Raw genomic sequence first — 17965 nt, forward strand, 5'->3', positions numbered from 1 at the left:
GTCTCTCCAATCGATCCATTTGATCTGATAAGATTCGCAACCAACAGCATTTATGGCAGATATAATCCGCAGTAACCCTTAAACTCTCTTTCAACTCCCACATCTGACAAGAAGCACATATCACTCTACTAAAGGCCATTTTTGCTCCTTCACAATCTACAGACCCAGAAAATAACACCGTCTTATTCCTCTACAAAACACTACCCCAGGTTAAATTAATAGTTATGGCTTTTTTTTTTAAGCTTAATCAAGAGACATATCTCAAAAGACATATAATCAAGAAATAACCCACTCTACTCACTACTGCAGACTTTCTGTAGTTCCCACTTAAAAACAATACACTTATCTGCGTCTGTGCTATGAACTTCACCGAACAGTTCCTCCAAGATCAGTTGTGAATTTCACTGTTTGTTAATTTTCCCAGACGCACGCAGATGTCCAGCGATACATGAATTCAAACAGCAAAGGCAGTAACTGTGCAGGTTCACTGCTGTGTCAGTTTCTTTCTCTCTCTCTCTCCTGCACTGACCTCACCATGTACTTCCTTTGTCTGTTCTTCTCCCTTTTAAAACTGCTGTTGCCAAAACTATTAATTTAAAGTCAAGTTAATTTTGAAGGCCTGAAAGCAGAGCTAGGTAAAATAAACTGGCAAATTATTTTTAGGAGTTGGTAATAACGTTTCATTGGCTTGCATTTAGGGGGATATTTCAGTATACATTCCAAGAAAGTAGTAGTTCAAGGGTAAGATTTGAATTTGAATTGAATTTATTGACACGTGTAGCAAGGCACAGTGAAAATCTTTATCTCGCGAGCAATACAGGCAGATCAGAGTTAAGTAGCATAGAAAAGTAAATAATAGGTTAACAGCAGCAAAAACAAAAACACAGGTACAGGCACATATTAAGAGTTTGAGCGTCCATTCAGTATTTTAATAACAGTAGGGTAGAAACTGTTTCGCAACCTGCTGGTGCGTGTGTTCAGGCTTTTGTACCTCCTCCCCAAATGGTAGCACTGCCAGGGTGGGATGGATCTTTGAGAATGCTGGCAGCCTTTCCTTGACAGTGGGCCCAGTAGATGGATTCTATAGATGGGAGGTTGGCCTTTGTGATTGTCCGGGCAGAGTTCACCACTCTCTGTAACCGTCTCCAACCTTGAATGGCACAATTGCCATAGTGATACATCCAGACAGAATGCTCTCGATGGTGCACCTACAAAAGTTGGCAAGGGTATTTGTTGTCATGCCAAACTTTCTCAGCTGTCTGAGGAAGAAAGACATTGTTGGGCCTATGTAACCAGAGCATAAACATGAAGAAAGCTTGTTGTAGATGACCACTCCTAGGAGTTTAACACTCCCCACCTGTTCCATCTCTGTGTTAATGTGTAGGGGAGCATGAGTAACATCCCACCAAAAGTCAATAACGAGATCCTTGATTTTGCTGGCATTGAGAGCTAGGCTGTTCTCAGTGCACCATTTTTCCAGGTCTTCCACCTCCCGTCTGTAGTCTGTTTCATCGCAGTCTGAGATTTGACCGATTATGTGGTCTCATCAGCGAACTTGTAAATGACATTAGTCTGATATTTGGTGACACAGTCATGGGTATACAGTGAGTACAGTAGGGGGCTGAGTACGCACCAGTGTTGAGTGTTAGTGAGGATAAAATATTGTCCCCAATCTTCACCGAGTGTGGCCTGTGGGTTAGGAAACTGAGGATCCGGTTGCAGAGAGTCATTGAGACATGCTGCAAGAGCCTTCTTAGGCACAAGGATGATGTTGGCCCTCTTGAAACAGGCAGGGAATGTGGCCTGTTGCAGGGAGAGGTTGAAGATGTCAGAGAAGATCTCTGCCAGTTGATCTGTGCATGCTCTGAGTGCACGGCCTGGTACTCTGTCCGGTCCCATCACTTTTCTTGGATTCACACAAAGGAAAACTGATCTGACTTCTGATGCAGTGACTATTGGGATAAGTTCATCAGGACTTGTTGGAATAGGTGTTACCTCTCTGCTGAAATTCTGGTCAGAGCAAGCATAGAAGGCGTTGAGACAATCTGGGGGGTTCATTATCCATATTTCATTAAAACAGAGTGATTAGTCCAAAATAACTGCCCATACATGTACCGAAGTGGACCATGATGTCAGCTGGCCAGGTGAGGATGCAGTAAGCATCTACTCACATCACTGACTTCACTGCAATTTGGGGCAGGAGGGCAAGCAGACCAGGGAGGCTTGGTGTTAAGATGGAGCTTCACCTCTCTGGCAGATTAGCTCTCCACCACCTTGCCACCCTGCCATCATTTGCGGTAGTGGAGGGCAGTGTGCAGGTGCATGGGAAAATGAATTTAGCTTTAAACTAACCTCAGATTTAGTAGCAGAGTAACAACGTACAATCACTATTTTTCAATCACAATTACAGAAAATATTTGCTATGTTTCTCTGACCATGATGCCAAACATGAAGCATAGCATAAAAGAAAAAAAACAAGTAGCAAGAAATAAATGGGGGAAAAAAAATTACCTTTCATGCAGTTGGCTCTTGTAAGTGACTCTCTCATCTTTGATATTTGATAAGATTTGAAAAATTAACAAAGATCCAAATCTTAAAATAGGGACAGACTTAGTGATATGTTGAGTTGTGAAAACAAAAGGCGAGGGAATAAAATCCTCTCAAGTTAAGTGAACAGAACTACTAAAAACAAGGAAGACTATAGCTTTGAGTTTGCAATTGTTATGTGCATTAGTAATCTCTGCCATTTTTTCAGGAAAAGTTAAAATCATATTACATATTACACCAAAATATCTTCAATTTGAGAGGATTACAAGCCAAAGTACATAACTTTAAACACAGTCCCTGTTTTATTTAGACAAAAATACATTGCACCTTTATCAAACAAAGGGATTATGAAGACAGCTAATTGTTGCTGCAAACATGGCAACATTCGCACCCATCAGAATCTACCTGCCTGGTCAGAGAATTAAGATTAACAAGTAACTGTTCTTGCTGCATCTCTGTGCCAATGATGGCCAAACCAATCAGCATCCTCTTCCCATGCAGTACAAAATGGTGCCCCTTTGTACAACTCTATATTCCTTGCATCTTAGTTCTGATGATTACAAGATGAAAAATTTCAACTTCTTGTCTTTTAGCAATGTTCAAACTAATGGATCTTTTTATTACTATAGTTTAAGACAACTGTGCAATTCTCTCTTCAGTTTCTCTAGTTGCCCAAGTCAAAATTTCAGCAGATTCACTATTGTAGCATAAGGACCTAAAACAGAGGTAGGAGATTCAGCCCCTCAAGTCTGCCCCACAATTCTATAAGACCATGATTGATCTATCCAAGGCCTCAACTCCACAATATTTCAAAAATCTATTATATGCTCTTTAATACATCTCGTGATCTAACTTCCACACTCAAGCAAAGAAATCCAGACATTCAATTCTTTCCTGTTGAAGCTCTGAACCCACCTCTCAATGCAGCTTCACATCAATTTCCCCACATGTCCTGTAGGGAACAGTTCAGCTTAAGACCTATTCCATCAATTTCATAACTTTTTCAAAGATGTCCAATCAGCTTTCAGTCCAATATTGTGACAAAACATCCCAAGTCATTATCACAAACCTTGTGAATGTGATGATAACATCTAATTTACAGAGCATGACATCAGTTATATACCATTATTTGCCAATTATTTTCTTCCAATTTCAGCTGAGAAGAGGGGTGGGAACAACCTCCTTTTTGACACTTTGTTCTAATACACAGAACTCAGAGGTCAGTTTACTGCAGTGCTGACTGGCATGCATAGAACCTCTCGGCAGTTGCGTGATCGCAAATCTTCGAGGGAACATTGGTGGAGACTTAGTCTTATTAACATTTATCCTATAGCTAACAGGAATGAAACATTTTATAAGCATCGTCCACAAACTGACAGCCAGCTTTCCTACAAGAGGAAATGCTTTAAAAATGCTTCATTGACCATTAAACTGCTTCTCACTGCCCGATGTCTTAAATAGCACCACATGCAATTTTTCACACTAAGTTGTTCTGTTAATCTTACTTTTCGTTTTGACTATGTGGTTTACCCTTTGAGATAATTTGTTTTTTTGAACATTGAAGGGAGGTCAGAAAAATAATGACTGAAGGAATACAAGTTGCTAGGTCAGATAGATTTCCTATTTTCATGTCAGTAACAAACTGGCATACAGTTTCAACATTTTGTAGCCATAAACAAAAATCCACAGAGTTCAAGCAGTGACCTTTCAGATACCATAACTATTTTTGTCTACATGTCCCTAACAATGTCTTGATCCTACACCAAAAATGTAAATGCAAAGTTAACAATCAATTTCTGAAGCATGCAGTCTTACTGAAACATTTACAATTTTGAGAGGAGGCTTGACAGGGTGAATGCTGAAAGCACACTTCCCACAATCTTCCAAGATACGTGCATCTCTATAAGTCTAGTCTTTTGTTCATCTGATCTTCATAACTCCACAATTGCACCTTCAGTTTCCTCAGTCCCAAGCTCTGGAATACCCATCCTATTCTTCACCGCTTTTCCCTTTTCAGGATTAAATGTACTTTTGACCAACTTGATCCAATGTCTCCCTTGTATGGCTGTGTTTGTTTTTTCTTTAGTAATGTTCCTGTGAAACACTTTGGGACATTGCATCACATTAAGATGATCCTGTACAGGACATTTCACTGCTGAAATATCCAATGACGTCTGTGGTATTATGTTAAAGAAAGTCTGTCAGGAAAGAGGGACTGGAGGAATGTGCAGCAAATCAGCATCACAGAAATGACAGAGAGAGGAGGAGAAGCAGCGCATGCATCTGAACCAGCAAGAGACATAGCAGAGACATCAGTTTCAAAAAGTACTGGAGAGAGCAGTCAGCCTCTCAAACAATAGCAGAGAATGGGTCAGTAAATTCATAAAGTGAAGAGGGGAGCTGTGCTAGAAGGGCTACAATAGTGCGAGTTAAAAACTAGTGCTGGGTGGAGTGCCCCCTTATTTTTGTTTCTTTGTCCACGAACCCAAAAGTGTGACATCAGGAGAACAGGTTGGTTATTGGTGGGCAATTGTGTCTTCTGATCAGCCAATTGATTTAAAAATCTGTGACACTTTTGCAAATGAATATAGTTAAGAAATTCACCTTGAAAATATTTAATGTCCAAATTAATCAATAGCATCGAATAGATGTAGCTAGGCAGGCAGTATGTTGCAGCTGTAGTATATGGAAACGGTGAATGACAACACAATCCATGATGACCATAGTTACATCAAGTATTGGCTTCTCAGGACACTTTGACTCAGAGTTGATGAATTGGAGTCTGAGCTCTGGACGCTGTTACAACACCAGAGAGTGGAATGGATATGCAAGTGTGTGTTTCAGGACACAGTCTCAACAATTAAATCAACTACATTAAATTTGGTCCATGGTCAGCAATAGGAGAGCATGATTGAGAGGGAGGCAAATATGGGGATCCAGAATTTAGCCTGGAGGAGCCTCAGCCAGTGCCTTTATCCACAAATAAGAGGCTCTTGTTCACAACATGGCCAAGGGCACAAACAGCAAGGAGGATGAACGAACTGACCACAACACCATGATTCAGAGCATCATTCAAGTTGGGGGATGAAAATAAAAATGTAGCAGTAACAGGGATACTGTTATCACAGAACAGATACTGTTCTCTGTTAAGACAAGGTCCTAACGGTTGTGTTGCCTACCTAGCAGTAAGGTTCAGGACATTTCTTTTCAGTGGAGAGGAAGGAAGAAGATCCAGTTGTGGTCCACATAGCTTCTAATGGAATCAGGTCAAAACGAGGTAGGGTAGCTTCATTAATAAAGGAATATTCTTACAGAGGTGAATAATGATACAGGTGCAATAGATGATGTTGAATCTATTGTACCTGTGACGGGAATCTATGATGGGATAAAGGAATGACAAGAGAAGTCACAAGTGGGAATCATCCATCGCCCCCTGAAGAGTTGTCTCACTGTAGAAAAAAGTATAAAATAGTTGGGAAAATAGAACTATGAGAAAGGCAGTATTGTGTAGTAGTAGGCATTTAACTAGATATTTCAATGTTCAGCAAAATGTATTCCAGTCAAAAAGAAGGACTCAATGAGAAGGATGAACCATTCCTGATTAACAAAGGCATTGCGCAGGAGAGCATTCAATTAAAACTAAGGTACACAACATGTCAAAAACTCGTGGCAGACCAGAGGATTGTGATTTTTTTTATTTTTAAAAAGGAACCAGCAATAGATGACTACTAGGTTAATAAAGAGGGGGAAAATTGATTATGACTAGGAAATTGGTAAGAAATAAAATAATCAGCAGGTAAATATAAAAAAAAGCTGAGGTAAAACAAAGAACTGAGGATGCTGGAGAACTGAAACAGACAAACTGTAGGCAGCAACAACCCTTCAGCGGAACTGATGGTGAAATGTTAACTCTGCTTTCTTCCCACTGATGCTGTCAGACCTGCTGAGTTTCACCAGCAATTTCTGTTTTTGTTTCACTAGCTAAACTAAGTGTGGAACCTTGGAGGATGCAACTGGTGAATTAAGATGGAGAACAGACAAAGGGCAGGTATGTTAAAGTAATATTTTGCATCAGTCTTCATGGTGGAAGATCCTATAAACATTCCAAAGATAACAGGCATGTAAATTATAAATGGCAGTAAAGATCGTATAGTTTCTAGCACAAGGACAAAATATTTGATAAATTAATGGGATTTAAAGCAAACAGGTTGCCAGAACCAGATTTCCTTTAAACCCTTGGATGGAGGTTGTGATTGCAGAGGTAGTGGAAGCATTGATTAAAATATTCCAGAACTCACTGGATTCTGTACATGCTCCAGTGGATTAGAACATTGCTAATGTTACGCCTCTTTCAAGGAGGGAGGGAGACTGAAAACAGGCATTTGTACGCCAGTTAGCAGATCATTTGTCATTGGAAAATGTTAGAGTCTATTCTTAAGGAAGAAAAAAACAGGGCATTCAGAAACGATTAACATAAGCAAACAAAATCAGCATCGTTTTGCAAGTGAAATAATCTTTAACAAATTTGCTACAGTTCTTTGAGAATATAACAAGCAAAGTTGATAAAACTGAACCAGCAGTCATTGGATCTGGATTTTCAGAATGCAACCAGATAAGAGGTTATTGCACAAGAAAGGAGCTCAAGGTATTGTGGGTAATGTTTTAACATGGATGATTGATTAATAAAGGATAGTGTTGGGAGTAACACACCTTTTTCAGATTGGAATTATGTAACTAGTGGAATGCCACAAAAGTCAGTCTAGTAGTCTGAATTATTTACCGTCATATTAATAATTTGAAGGAGGAGGGGACAGAATATAAGATATTCACATTTGATGTTATACAAAAATATGTAGGAAGGCATGCTGAGATGAGAACATAAGGAATGTACAAGGGGATATGAATAGGTTCAGTAAGTTGGCAAACATTTGGCAATGAAGCTTAAATGTAAGAAAATGAGGTCATGCACTTAGGTAGCAAGAATCAAAAGATGATGCAAACTGAGAGAGCATTCTGAAGAGTGCAGCACACAGGTTTTTGGGTGTGCCTGTACAAGAAACACAAGGTTAGCATGTAGGTGCAGCAAAATACTTATGGCAGCTGATGGAATTGGAAAGGGGTTAGAGTTTAAAAATAGCAAAGTCTTATCATAACTACACAGGGTGTTTGGGGGTCACACCTGGAGCATTGCATAGAAGTTTGGTTCCCACATTAAAACAAAAGATTAAAATGGCATCAAAGCTTATCCAGAAGTGATTCACTAGGCTGATTCCTGGGAATGAAAGGATTGACTCATCAAGAATGATTGAACAGATAGGCCTTTATTTGTTAGTATTTAGAAGAACAAGGAGGTGGCATTTCCAATTCGGTCAGACTATTAGCAGAAACTTTATAAAACTGAACCAACAAATGCAGCAGTATATTTCAAGGACTAAAACTGCATAAAAGTGATGAGCATAGTGCAAGCTATTCAAACTTGCCACATTCCATATGAACCATTAGTAGAGTCAGCAAGCCATATGAAAGGTATAGTGGAATATTACAATTGAGGCTGGTGTATATTATTTTGCTTATTTGTAGTACCATGCTCATCTATTTGCTACACATTTTAACAATAAATGGGATATCCAAGTATGTAAGATATCCATAAATACACACAATATTGACGTACAGTTGACAGAGCTTTCGTAATAGGAAAATAAATGTAAAAAGGTGAAATATAGCCTCCAGATAAATATCGTTGGTGAACTCATGTGAAATAAAATTTATTTTCTTCACTTAAGACATTTTGTTTTAACTGATAATTATTCAATTAAATGCTATCTCTATTAAACAGAATCTCTATTCTGAAAATATATTGTTTCCTCACTTCCTTTACAAACATTTTACTGACTCTTTAGGAACCTTTGACAACTACAGGTGTTTGGAAATTTGATCATACCTCTCTCACTGGCGTCATCCACCAGGATAATCTCCTCTAATAAATGTCGTGGCGACCGGTTTATCACACTGTGCACAGTGCGTAAAAGAGTGCTCCATGCCTCATTATGAAAAACTATCACCACACTTGTCTTTGGCAGACCATCAGGATACACTTTTGTTTTACATCTAGAGAAACCAGAAGAATACAGAGTAATGAGAAAAAAATATTTTTAATACTCTTATATAAACATTTGCTGGGCAACCTCTAAAATAGTTAAATGACAGAAATGTCCAATAAGCAAAAATACACATGCATGTCCAGTTTCAGCTGTAACAAAATATGTTCAAATTATTTTGTTTACGAATTACATTGCATAATTTGTTGAATAAATGCAAAAGTGAGGGCAAGCAGACTAGATATATGCCAGTACAGCAACATTCCAACTTGACAAATAGTACCTAACTGCATCACAATTCAGAAGTGTTTTTAGGAATATATTGTACTATTGATAACTGATGCATGACAAGGCTTTTATTCAAAAAAAGTTGTCATTTGCTAGAACATAGATTGTCATTACGTACAAAAATAAAAGATACAAGACTTCAATCACAGCATGAAAATAATACCTAACCCACTTACAGGTCCACTTTTTCACATCTTTGAAATATTTCAAATCTGAGTAACTGGTTTTGGAGTTGAGTAAAAGATTATATAATATTAACTGTACATGAGACAGGAGAAATTAGAACATGCTCACTCCACAAATTACAATTAATCATGGACTCTACCAAATTCACATCACTAAATTTAAGTTTTCTCCCCACTCAAGTTAAATCAAACTGTACTTCACAACTGTCAGTTTAGTCTTGCATTTCACATCTTTCATTCCGGATTAGATACCACCCTTGATAACATCACTTTTGCAAACTATAATATAGCTGTAAAGGTGCAACATATATTGGAAAATGGCAGCCAACAACAATTTGTAACTCAGAACACAGGATTCATTTTACACAAGGTTTATGATGGCCTCATTCAACACTAGGTTGTAGGTTTAAAAAAAGCCAAATGAAATTTCTAAAGTAAACATAGCCTGTGAAATAAAACAGGAAATAAAAGCGAAAGAAAGCAGTCAAAAATGTATGTATATATTTGCATTCATAATTTATTTCCCCAAATAAGCATATAAAAAGCCAATTAGATCAATTTAAAGAAATTCAACAGTATATTACTTTAGACTGACTTGAATTAGTTTATGTAACAAGCCATATTTTATCCTGTTAATATATCCCAATATCCATTTTTCTTCTTTTTGGTAAATACTTGCACAAGGTAATAATCACCTTATTAGTAAGAAATAAAATTAAATTAATAGTAAAACATGAAGTAGGTTCAGATGGTGTAGAATCTCTGTGCAGAATTGAGAAACTGCAAAAGGTTAAAAAAACATAGTTGGAGTTATGTACAGGCCTCCAAACACAGTCAGGAGCTGGGGCACAAGATACACCAGGACACAGAAAAGATGCGTAGAAAAGGCAAAGTTACAGTTATCATGGGAGATTTCAATATGCAGGTGGCGTGGAAAATTGGGTTGGTAGTGGATTGCAAATGAATTGGTGGAATGTCAATGAGATTACTTTTTCCAGCAGCTTGTGGAGCCCACTAGGGAACAGGCAATACTGGATTTAGTGTTTTGCAATGAGGCAGACTTGGTAAGGGATCTGAAGGTGAAGGAACCCTTAGGAACGAGTGATCATAATATTTTGGAAGTTACTCTGCAATTTGAAAATGGAGAAGACAGAATCAGAGGTAATGGTGTTACAGCTGAATAAAAGGCAACTCAGAGGCATGAGGGAGGAGCTGGGTAGAACTGACTGGGAGAGAAGCCTAGCAGGAAAGACAGTGGTACAGCCATGGCAGGAGTTTCTGGGAGTAATTCAGGAGGCACAGCAGATTCATCCCGAAGAAAAAGCAGCATGAGGATGAGGCAGCCATGGCTGACTAGGGAAGTCAGGGATAGCATAAAAGCAAAAGAGAAAGTATAGAATTTGGGGAAGGACAGTAGTTAACCAGAGGATTGGGAAGCTTATAAAGACAAACAGAGGGCAACAAAAAAGAAATAAGGAGGGAGAAGATTTAATATGAGGGCAAGCAATCCAGTAATATAAGGGAAGACTAAGAATTTCTTTAGATTTTTAAAGGGCAAATGGGTATAAAAGTGGACATTGGATCACTGGAAAATGACATTGGATAGACAGTAATGGTGAGGAACGGAATAATTACTTTGCATCAGTCTTCAGGGTAGAAGACATGAGTAATATCCTAAAAATTCAAGCAAGGGCGCAGAACTGAGAATGGTGACTATCACCAAGGAGAAGGTGCTAGAAAAACAAAAAGGTCTTAAAAGGTGGATAAATCACTTGGACCAGAGGGACTACATTCCAAAGTTCTAAGGGAGATAGCTGAAGAGATAGTGGAGGCGTTTGTGATCTTTCAGGAATCACTAGAATCAGAGAGGGTCCCAGCAGACTGGAAAATTGCTAAGTGACACCCATTTTAAGAGGGAGCAGGTCAAAAGATGGAAAATTACACACCAATTAGCCTAACCTCGGTCGTGGGTAACATCCGAGAATCCATTGTGAAGGATGAGATTTCTGAATACTTGGAAGTGCGTGGTAAAATAGGATAAAGTCAGCATGATTTCATCAAGGAGAGGTCACACCTGAAAAATTTGCTAGAGTTTTTTTTGAGGAGGTAATGAGTAGGTGCCAATGGATGTTATCTACCTGAACTTCAAGGTGGTTTTGGACAAGGTGCCACACAGGAGGCTGTTGAGTAAGATAAGGCCCCATAGTTAGAGGCAAGGTGCTAGCATGGATAGAAGATTAGCTGTCTGGCAGAAAGACGACAGTGGGGATAAAAGGGTCCTTCTCAGGATGGCAGCCAATGACAAGAGGTGTTCCACAAGGCTGAGTGTGGGGTCAACTTTTCACTTTATACAGTAATGATCTAGATGAAGGAACTGATGGCATTCTGGCTAAGTTTGCAGACAATACAAACATAGGAGAGGAAGAGATGACATTGAAGAGGTGGGAAGGGTGCAGAAGGATTTGGACAGTTCAGGAAAGTGGACAAAGAAGTGGCAGGTGGAGTACAACATGGGAAAGTGTGAGGTCATGCACTTTGGTAGGAAGAATAGAGGCAGGGACTATTTTCTAAATGGGGAGAAAAAGGGACTTGGGAGTTCTACCCAGAATTCTCTCAAGAGAGACTTGCATGTTGAGTCAGTAGTTAAGAAGGCAAATGCAACGATGGTACTTATTTTGAGAGGAACTGAATATAAAAGCAGTGATGTACATCTGAGGGTCTATAAGGCTCTGGTCAGACCACGTTTCGAGTATTATGCAGTTTTGGGCCACATATCTCAGGGAGGAATGTACTGGCCCTGGAGCATGTTCAGAGGAAGTTCACCAGAATGGTCCCAGGAATTAAAGGCTTAACATGTGAGGAACGTTTGAGGATTCTGGGTTTATACTCTGAGTTTAGAAGGATAAGGGGGGATTTAACTGAAACATACAGAATATTGAATGGCTTCTTAGACAGAGTAGATGCTGTGAAGATCTTTCCATTGGTAGGAGAGACTAGGACCTGAGGGCGCAGCCTTAAAATAAAGGGTAGATCTTTTAGAATGGAGATAAGGAGAAACGTCTTCAGCCAGAGAGTGGTGAATCTATGGAATTCATTGCCACGTAAGGCTGTGGAGGCCAGGTCATTGAGTATGATCAAGATGGAGATAGGTAGGTTCTGAGTATCATGGGGATCAAGTGTTACAGGGAGAAAACGGAAGAATGGGGTTGAGAAACCTATCAGTTATGACTGAATGGCAGAGAGTGGACTTGACAGACTGAGTGGCCTAATTTCTACTCCTATGTCTTATGGTAATTCTCAAAGCATTTCATTAAAGACGATCAGGAGAATTAGTAAAATAAATATAAAATGCTCAGGAAACTGAGCAGATGGGCGGCACCTCTGATGAGGAAACTCAAAACACAATCTATCGGAGTCAACATGGTTTTATAGAGGGCAAGTCATCAAAGTGCTCTTCACAGATGTAACAAGCAAAGTGAATTCTAGTAATTCTGCAGATATAACATACCTGAACTTCCAGAAAGCATTTGATGAAAGGTGATGCACAAAGTTTAATATACAAAAAGATCACACTGGGTTAGGGCTAATATTTTAACTTGGATAGATGATTGGTTAACGAACAGAAAGCAGAGAATTGGGCTAAAGTGGTCTTTTTTCTGGTTGGCAAGCAGTAACCAGTGGGCTCCCATAGTATTTGACATTTAGGCTCCAACAAATTATAATCTATATTAATGATGCAGGGATAAGAATGTACTAAAAAGTTAAATTTGCATCTGACACTAGAATAGGTGGGAAAGTTGCAAGGAATAAACAAAAATTAGAAATGGATCCATATAAGCTAAAATTTTCCAGATGGAGTTCAGCATGAATAAGTGAGAAGTTGTCCATTTTCATCAGAGGAATAAAAAGGCAACTTCTTTTAATGGAGAGAAACTTCAAAATACTTTAGTGCAGAGGGATCCGGATGTCCTTGTGCAGGACTTGGAAAAAGCTAGTTTGCTGGCACAGCTGGACGGCAAATGGAATTTTGCTATTTCTTGCTAAAGCAATAGAGTATAACAGTAGGGAAGTGTAATTATGACTCTACAAGGCATTGGTGAGACCATATCTGGAGTACAGTGTACAGTTTTGGCTCCTTTGAGGAAGGACATAATTGCATTAGAGGCAGTTCACTAGATTAATTCCAGAGATATAAAAAAGAAATTGAACAATTTAGGCCTACACTCAAAATTTAGAAGAATGAGAGGAGCACTAATTGAGGGACACAGGAAGCTACATTTAGATGTGCAGCAGATGTTACCCCTTGTGGGGCAATCTAGACAAAGAAATCATTGTTTGAGGCTAAGGAGTGGCAAATTTAAAAGAGAGATGAGGAAGTATTACTTCTTGCAAAGGGTTATGAATCTATGGAATTCATTACCCCAGAGTGGGGTCGACACCAGGATTCTGAATAAATTTGAGGAGAAAACAGTTTTTAATTAGCAAAGTGTTAAAGTGTTAAGGGAAGTGGGCAGGAAAGAGGAGTTGGGACTGAGATAAGATCAGCCACGATCATGTTAAATTGCAGAGCAGGCTCAAGGTGCTGTAGTGTCTATTCCCTTTCCTGGCTCCCATGTTCTCAAAACCAAGTTAAACATTTCAGAATTTCTTCAGAACTCATTTCAGATTTTCAGCAATTGCAGTAATTTTCTTTTAATTTCAGCAAAATTACTGATCATTTTCTTGACTGATTTATAATATTCATTTTTTTAAATGCATTAGATGCTGGAGCTACTGACTAGATGATTTGCTGGTCTCCAATTGTTCTGGAAGTGGTGGTGGTGAGCTGCCTCCTTGAATTGCCTCAGTTTTTGGTGTGGGTACAGAGTGCATTTAAGAAACGAGTTCCAGGATTTTAACCCAGCAATACTGAAGAAATGTTCATACATTTCCAAGTCAGGACGGTTCTTGACCCAGAAGGGAACTTTCAGATGATAATATGGCCATATATGGGAAAGGTTGGGGTTTGAAAGGCATTATTGAAAGGAGTTTTGCAGAGCATCTTGTATCAATTGTACCAGCTATAAGATGGTACCCTGTGTGTCAGTGACAAAAGGGAGTGAACACTCAAGATGATGAACGAGGCGCCAATCAGCAGGCTGCTTTGTCCTGGATGGTGTTGCGCTTCTTGAGTGTTGCTGGAATTGCACTCATCCAGGAAGTGGAGAGCATTCAGTTACACTCCTGACTTGCAGATGATATCTGGTCATTGATTCATTTAAAAAATAATACCTAAATTACCATGTACCACCTCTGTTAGGATCTTAATTCTTTAACGTATTTGGAGAGAAGGGGAAAATAAAGAAAAAAGTGATGGGGAGCTTTATTTTCCTGTCGCCAGCCAGAAAGCCAATCTGTTCTCAAGATCCCATGTTAAGACAAATTATCAAGTTTGGATTGAGGGGATAATGGGGGAAAAACCAATGGATGCTAATGAACCAGTTGTCAACTGAAGTTGAAATCAGCTGAGGCATATATACCAGTGGCAGAATGGAGATCAAAACGCCAATTAATTAAATCTGAGCTACAATGGTCAGAGGGCCATAGCTACAGGCTGTGAAAGAGTTTGCTTTAGCAACGTCTCCATGAATACACCCACCTTCAGGAACCCTCTTTTAATTTGGTTGGTTGTATTGAAGAGGTTCCTATTGGCCCTCCAAATAGTGAAGACCATCCTTGGTCATTACATGGTCAGAGCATCTGGAGGCAGTCATTCAATTGGCTAGCTCTTCAAAAATTATTTAATAAAAGCAAAATGCTGTGGATACTGGAAATCTGAAATAAATCAGAGAACGAAGGAGAAACTCCACAAGTCTGGCAGCATTTATTGAGAAAAACATTAATGTTAACATTGAGTCTGATAGGACTCTTTTTCAGAGTGGAAACAGTTGGAAAATGGTGGGGCTTTCATACTTCCAACAGAGGTGGAGGAGGAGTTGGGGGAGTAGATGGCATGCAAGACCAATGCAAACAACAATGATGTTGCTAATTGGGGTGAAAGGGAAAGAGAGACGTAGAGTCAATATAAAAAAGGTATGGAAAGGTGAATACAGGTCCATTTGGTCACATCACCTTCTGGTCCCTTGTGGTAACACAAAAAACCCATATTCCTCTTGATCACGGCCCAGGAATAAACATTACAAACATATTACAAGCATATTACATAGTGGGCATCAAAAAATTCACGTCATTTACAGAAAGCACACAAGGGAAGGGCATGAATAAAAAAGTAGGAGAAAGATACAAAAGGTTGAAACAAGAAAAAAACTTGGCAAAAATTTAAAATCTATATAAATTGTGGGTACTGAGAACAGGTACTTATTTGAATGATCATACTAAATGGCAAAAAGGCTTGAAGGGCTGATTCTGCTAATTATTTGTAATTTATTTAGCTGACAGTAATTAATGTCTCAGAAACATGTAAAAGTCAAACAGAGAGCAGCCAAATTCAGCTGCACATCAATTGGTGTTCAAATAGTTCTCCGAACAGGTAAAACTAAATAGGCCTAATCTTCATCTTACCTTTATATCATACATGGGTTACATGCTGAAAATCAAACCCACTATTCTCAGAGTCAAAAATGTTCAAGTTTTTGAACAGTCTAGAATTTCCAATTTACATGTCTTCTAGACTCTCGTTAACAAAGCACAGATCAGATTTTTGTACATACAAGAATCACTATTTATTACAAATAAATGACTCTAGTGACCAGTAAACAAATCAAAAAGCATATGGGACTGGGGATGGTGTCCAGACACTGATAGAGAACTGGTTGGCAGACAGGAAACACTGCAGGAATACATGGGTGCTTTGCCTAGCAGCAGCCAATGATTCGCACAGTACACTGGGATCAGTGCTTGGACTCAAATTGTACATAAAATATATTAATGATTAGACGACGGAACTAAATGTAATATCTCTGGGTTTGCAGATGACACAAAGTGGGTGGGATGGTGAGGAGGATATAGATATGTTTCAGTGTGATTTGAATAATTTGTGTAAGTAGGCAAAAACATAGCAAACTAAGTATAATGTGAATAAATAGGAGAATATCACTTAGGTAGCAAAAACAAGAAAGCAGATTATCTGTAGATAGATCGTCTGGTTTCCTTGTACAACAGTCACTGAAAGCATGTAAATACAGCAAGTAGGAAGCGCAGCACATTCCATGTTAGTTATCATAATGATATGAGTTCAGGGAGCAGAGAGGTCTTCGTGCAATTGTTCAGAGCCTTGAATACGGTGTGTTTTAGTCTCCTTATTGGAGGAAGATTGTTCTGGCTACAGTGAGAGTGCAATGAAGTTTGCCATATTGATTCCTAGGATGGCAGAGCTGATACCTGAAGAGAAACTGGATCAATTAAGATTATGTTCGCTGGAGTTTAAAAGAATGAAGGTGGGGAATCTCAAAAACCTATAAAACTCTAACAGGATTAGACTGAGTAAATGCAAGAAAGATGTTCCTGAGGACCGTGGAGTCCATTGTCATTAGTCATATTTTAAGGTTACTTGACTGGACGCTTAGAACGGAGATGAGAATTTTTTCATCCAGAGAGAGTGATGAGCCTGTGGAATTCTCTGCCACACAAAGCAATGGAGGCCAAAACATTGAATATTTTTCAGGAGCTTGATGTAGTTCTTAGGGCGAAAGGGATCAAAGCTATGGGGAGAAAGCAAGTCAGGGGATGGAGATGGATGATCAGCCATAATCATACTGATTGGCAGAGCAGGCTCACAGGGCCAAACGGCCCTTTCTATATTTCTCTGATCCAATTGGCATTAATTTACTAGTTAGAACTCCAACCCCCTTATAAACTTCCCTTTCTACACATAGGAAAAAAAGTCATGGGTACTATTGATGGAGGGAAAACTGGAAAGTAGTTCGGTAGTCTCAGTTAACAGGATCTACTGGAATAGTTTTGGTGCTGTTTAGAAACTTCTTCTTGGTCTTCCTTCTCTGGATGCTTCAGCTAGTTTTCAGAGGCACAGAGTGCACATTTATAAAAGATCTGACTTATTAAAGCTTACGGCAAATGAAGGGGACATAAAAGGACTTTCTTCAGCCTTAGTGATGTTTTTTGGAAGAGAATAGAGTTTGAGAACTGGAGGAGATCTGATGGCTTTTTCTTATATTATTCATACATTATTCCACAGACAAATCAGCTACATACTGCTGGCCAAATTGCCACTTGTGCACACTCTTGGCTCAGGGATGGGAAATGAATGCTGGTCTAGCCAGAAAAGCTCACGTCCCATCAGTAAATTAAAAAACCCTCCCTCTACGACCACTTGATCCAGCAGCTGTGTAAAGTGCTTACAATGAGTGATAGATTACTTGCTTTCGGGGGAACCAATGCAAGGAGTTTGCTGGAATTGTCTAGGAAGATTAAACTGCTGGAAATTACCCTGCATGCAAACTCTGACAGTTGGAGATTTAAGAGGAGACTGACTTACCTCAGTAGTTACCCAGGAAACACTAGAGGGATTACAAGCTGTTCAAACTCCTTGCTAACTATAAAATCAACACCACCCTAACCCCTCATCTGCTTACATGGCACTCTACTCACTCATCCCTGTACCATGCACACTAATTTACCTTCCACAACTACTCAAAATGGCTGTCATACTTAAACATACAGAATTTAAAAGTGAGAAATGGCAGAATGTGCTATAAAGGGGCACAACTTGTGCACAGATCCACTTTGACACTCCTAGTGAAGTATATTGCACTGCGTCCTTGCAATGGATCCACATCAGATGTTAGACCAAAGAAATGTTAAGTAAAGTAGGTAACCATTTGTATCATA

At 39.1% G+C, this 17965-nt stretch overlaps 1 protein-coding gene across 1 annotated transcript in view; it reads right to left on the reverse strand.

The window, feature by feature from the left end:
- galnt1 (UDP-N-acetyl-alpha-D-galactosamine:polypeptide N-acetylgalactosaminyltransferase 1) overlaps positions 1 to 17965 on the reverse strand; it is a 148647-nt gene that overhangs the window by 47439 nt on the left and 83243 nt on the right. The window contains exon 4 of the mRNA XM_072575568.1: positions 8489 to 8655. Coding sequence (XP_072431669.1) covers positions 8489 to 8655 — 167 coding nt within the window. The remainder of the gene's footprint in view (positions 1 to 8488; positions 8656 to 17965) is intronic.

The sequence above is a fragment of the Chiloscyllium punctatum genome, chromosome 8, assembly GCF_047496795.1.
Source record: "Chiloscyllium punctatum isolate Juve2018m chromosome 8, sChiPun1.3, whole genome shotgun sequence".
NCBI classification, from domain to species: Eukaryota; Metazoa; Chordata; class Chondrichthyes; order Orectolobiformes; family Hemiscylliidae; genus Chiloscyllium; species Chiloscyllium punctatum.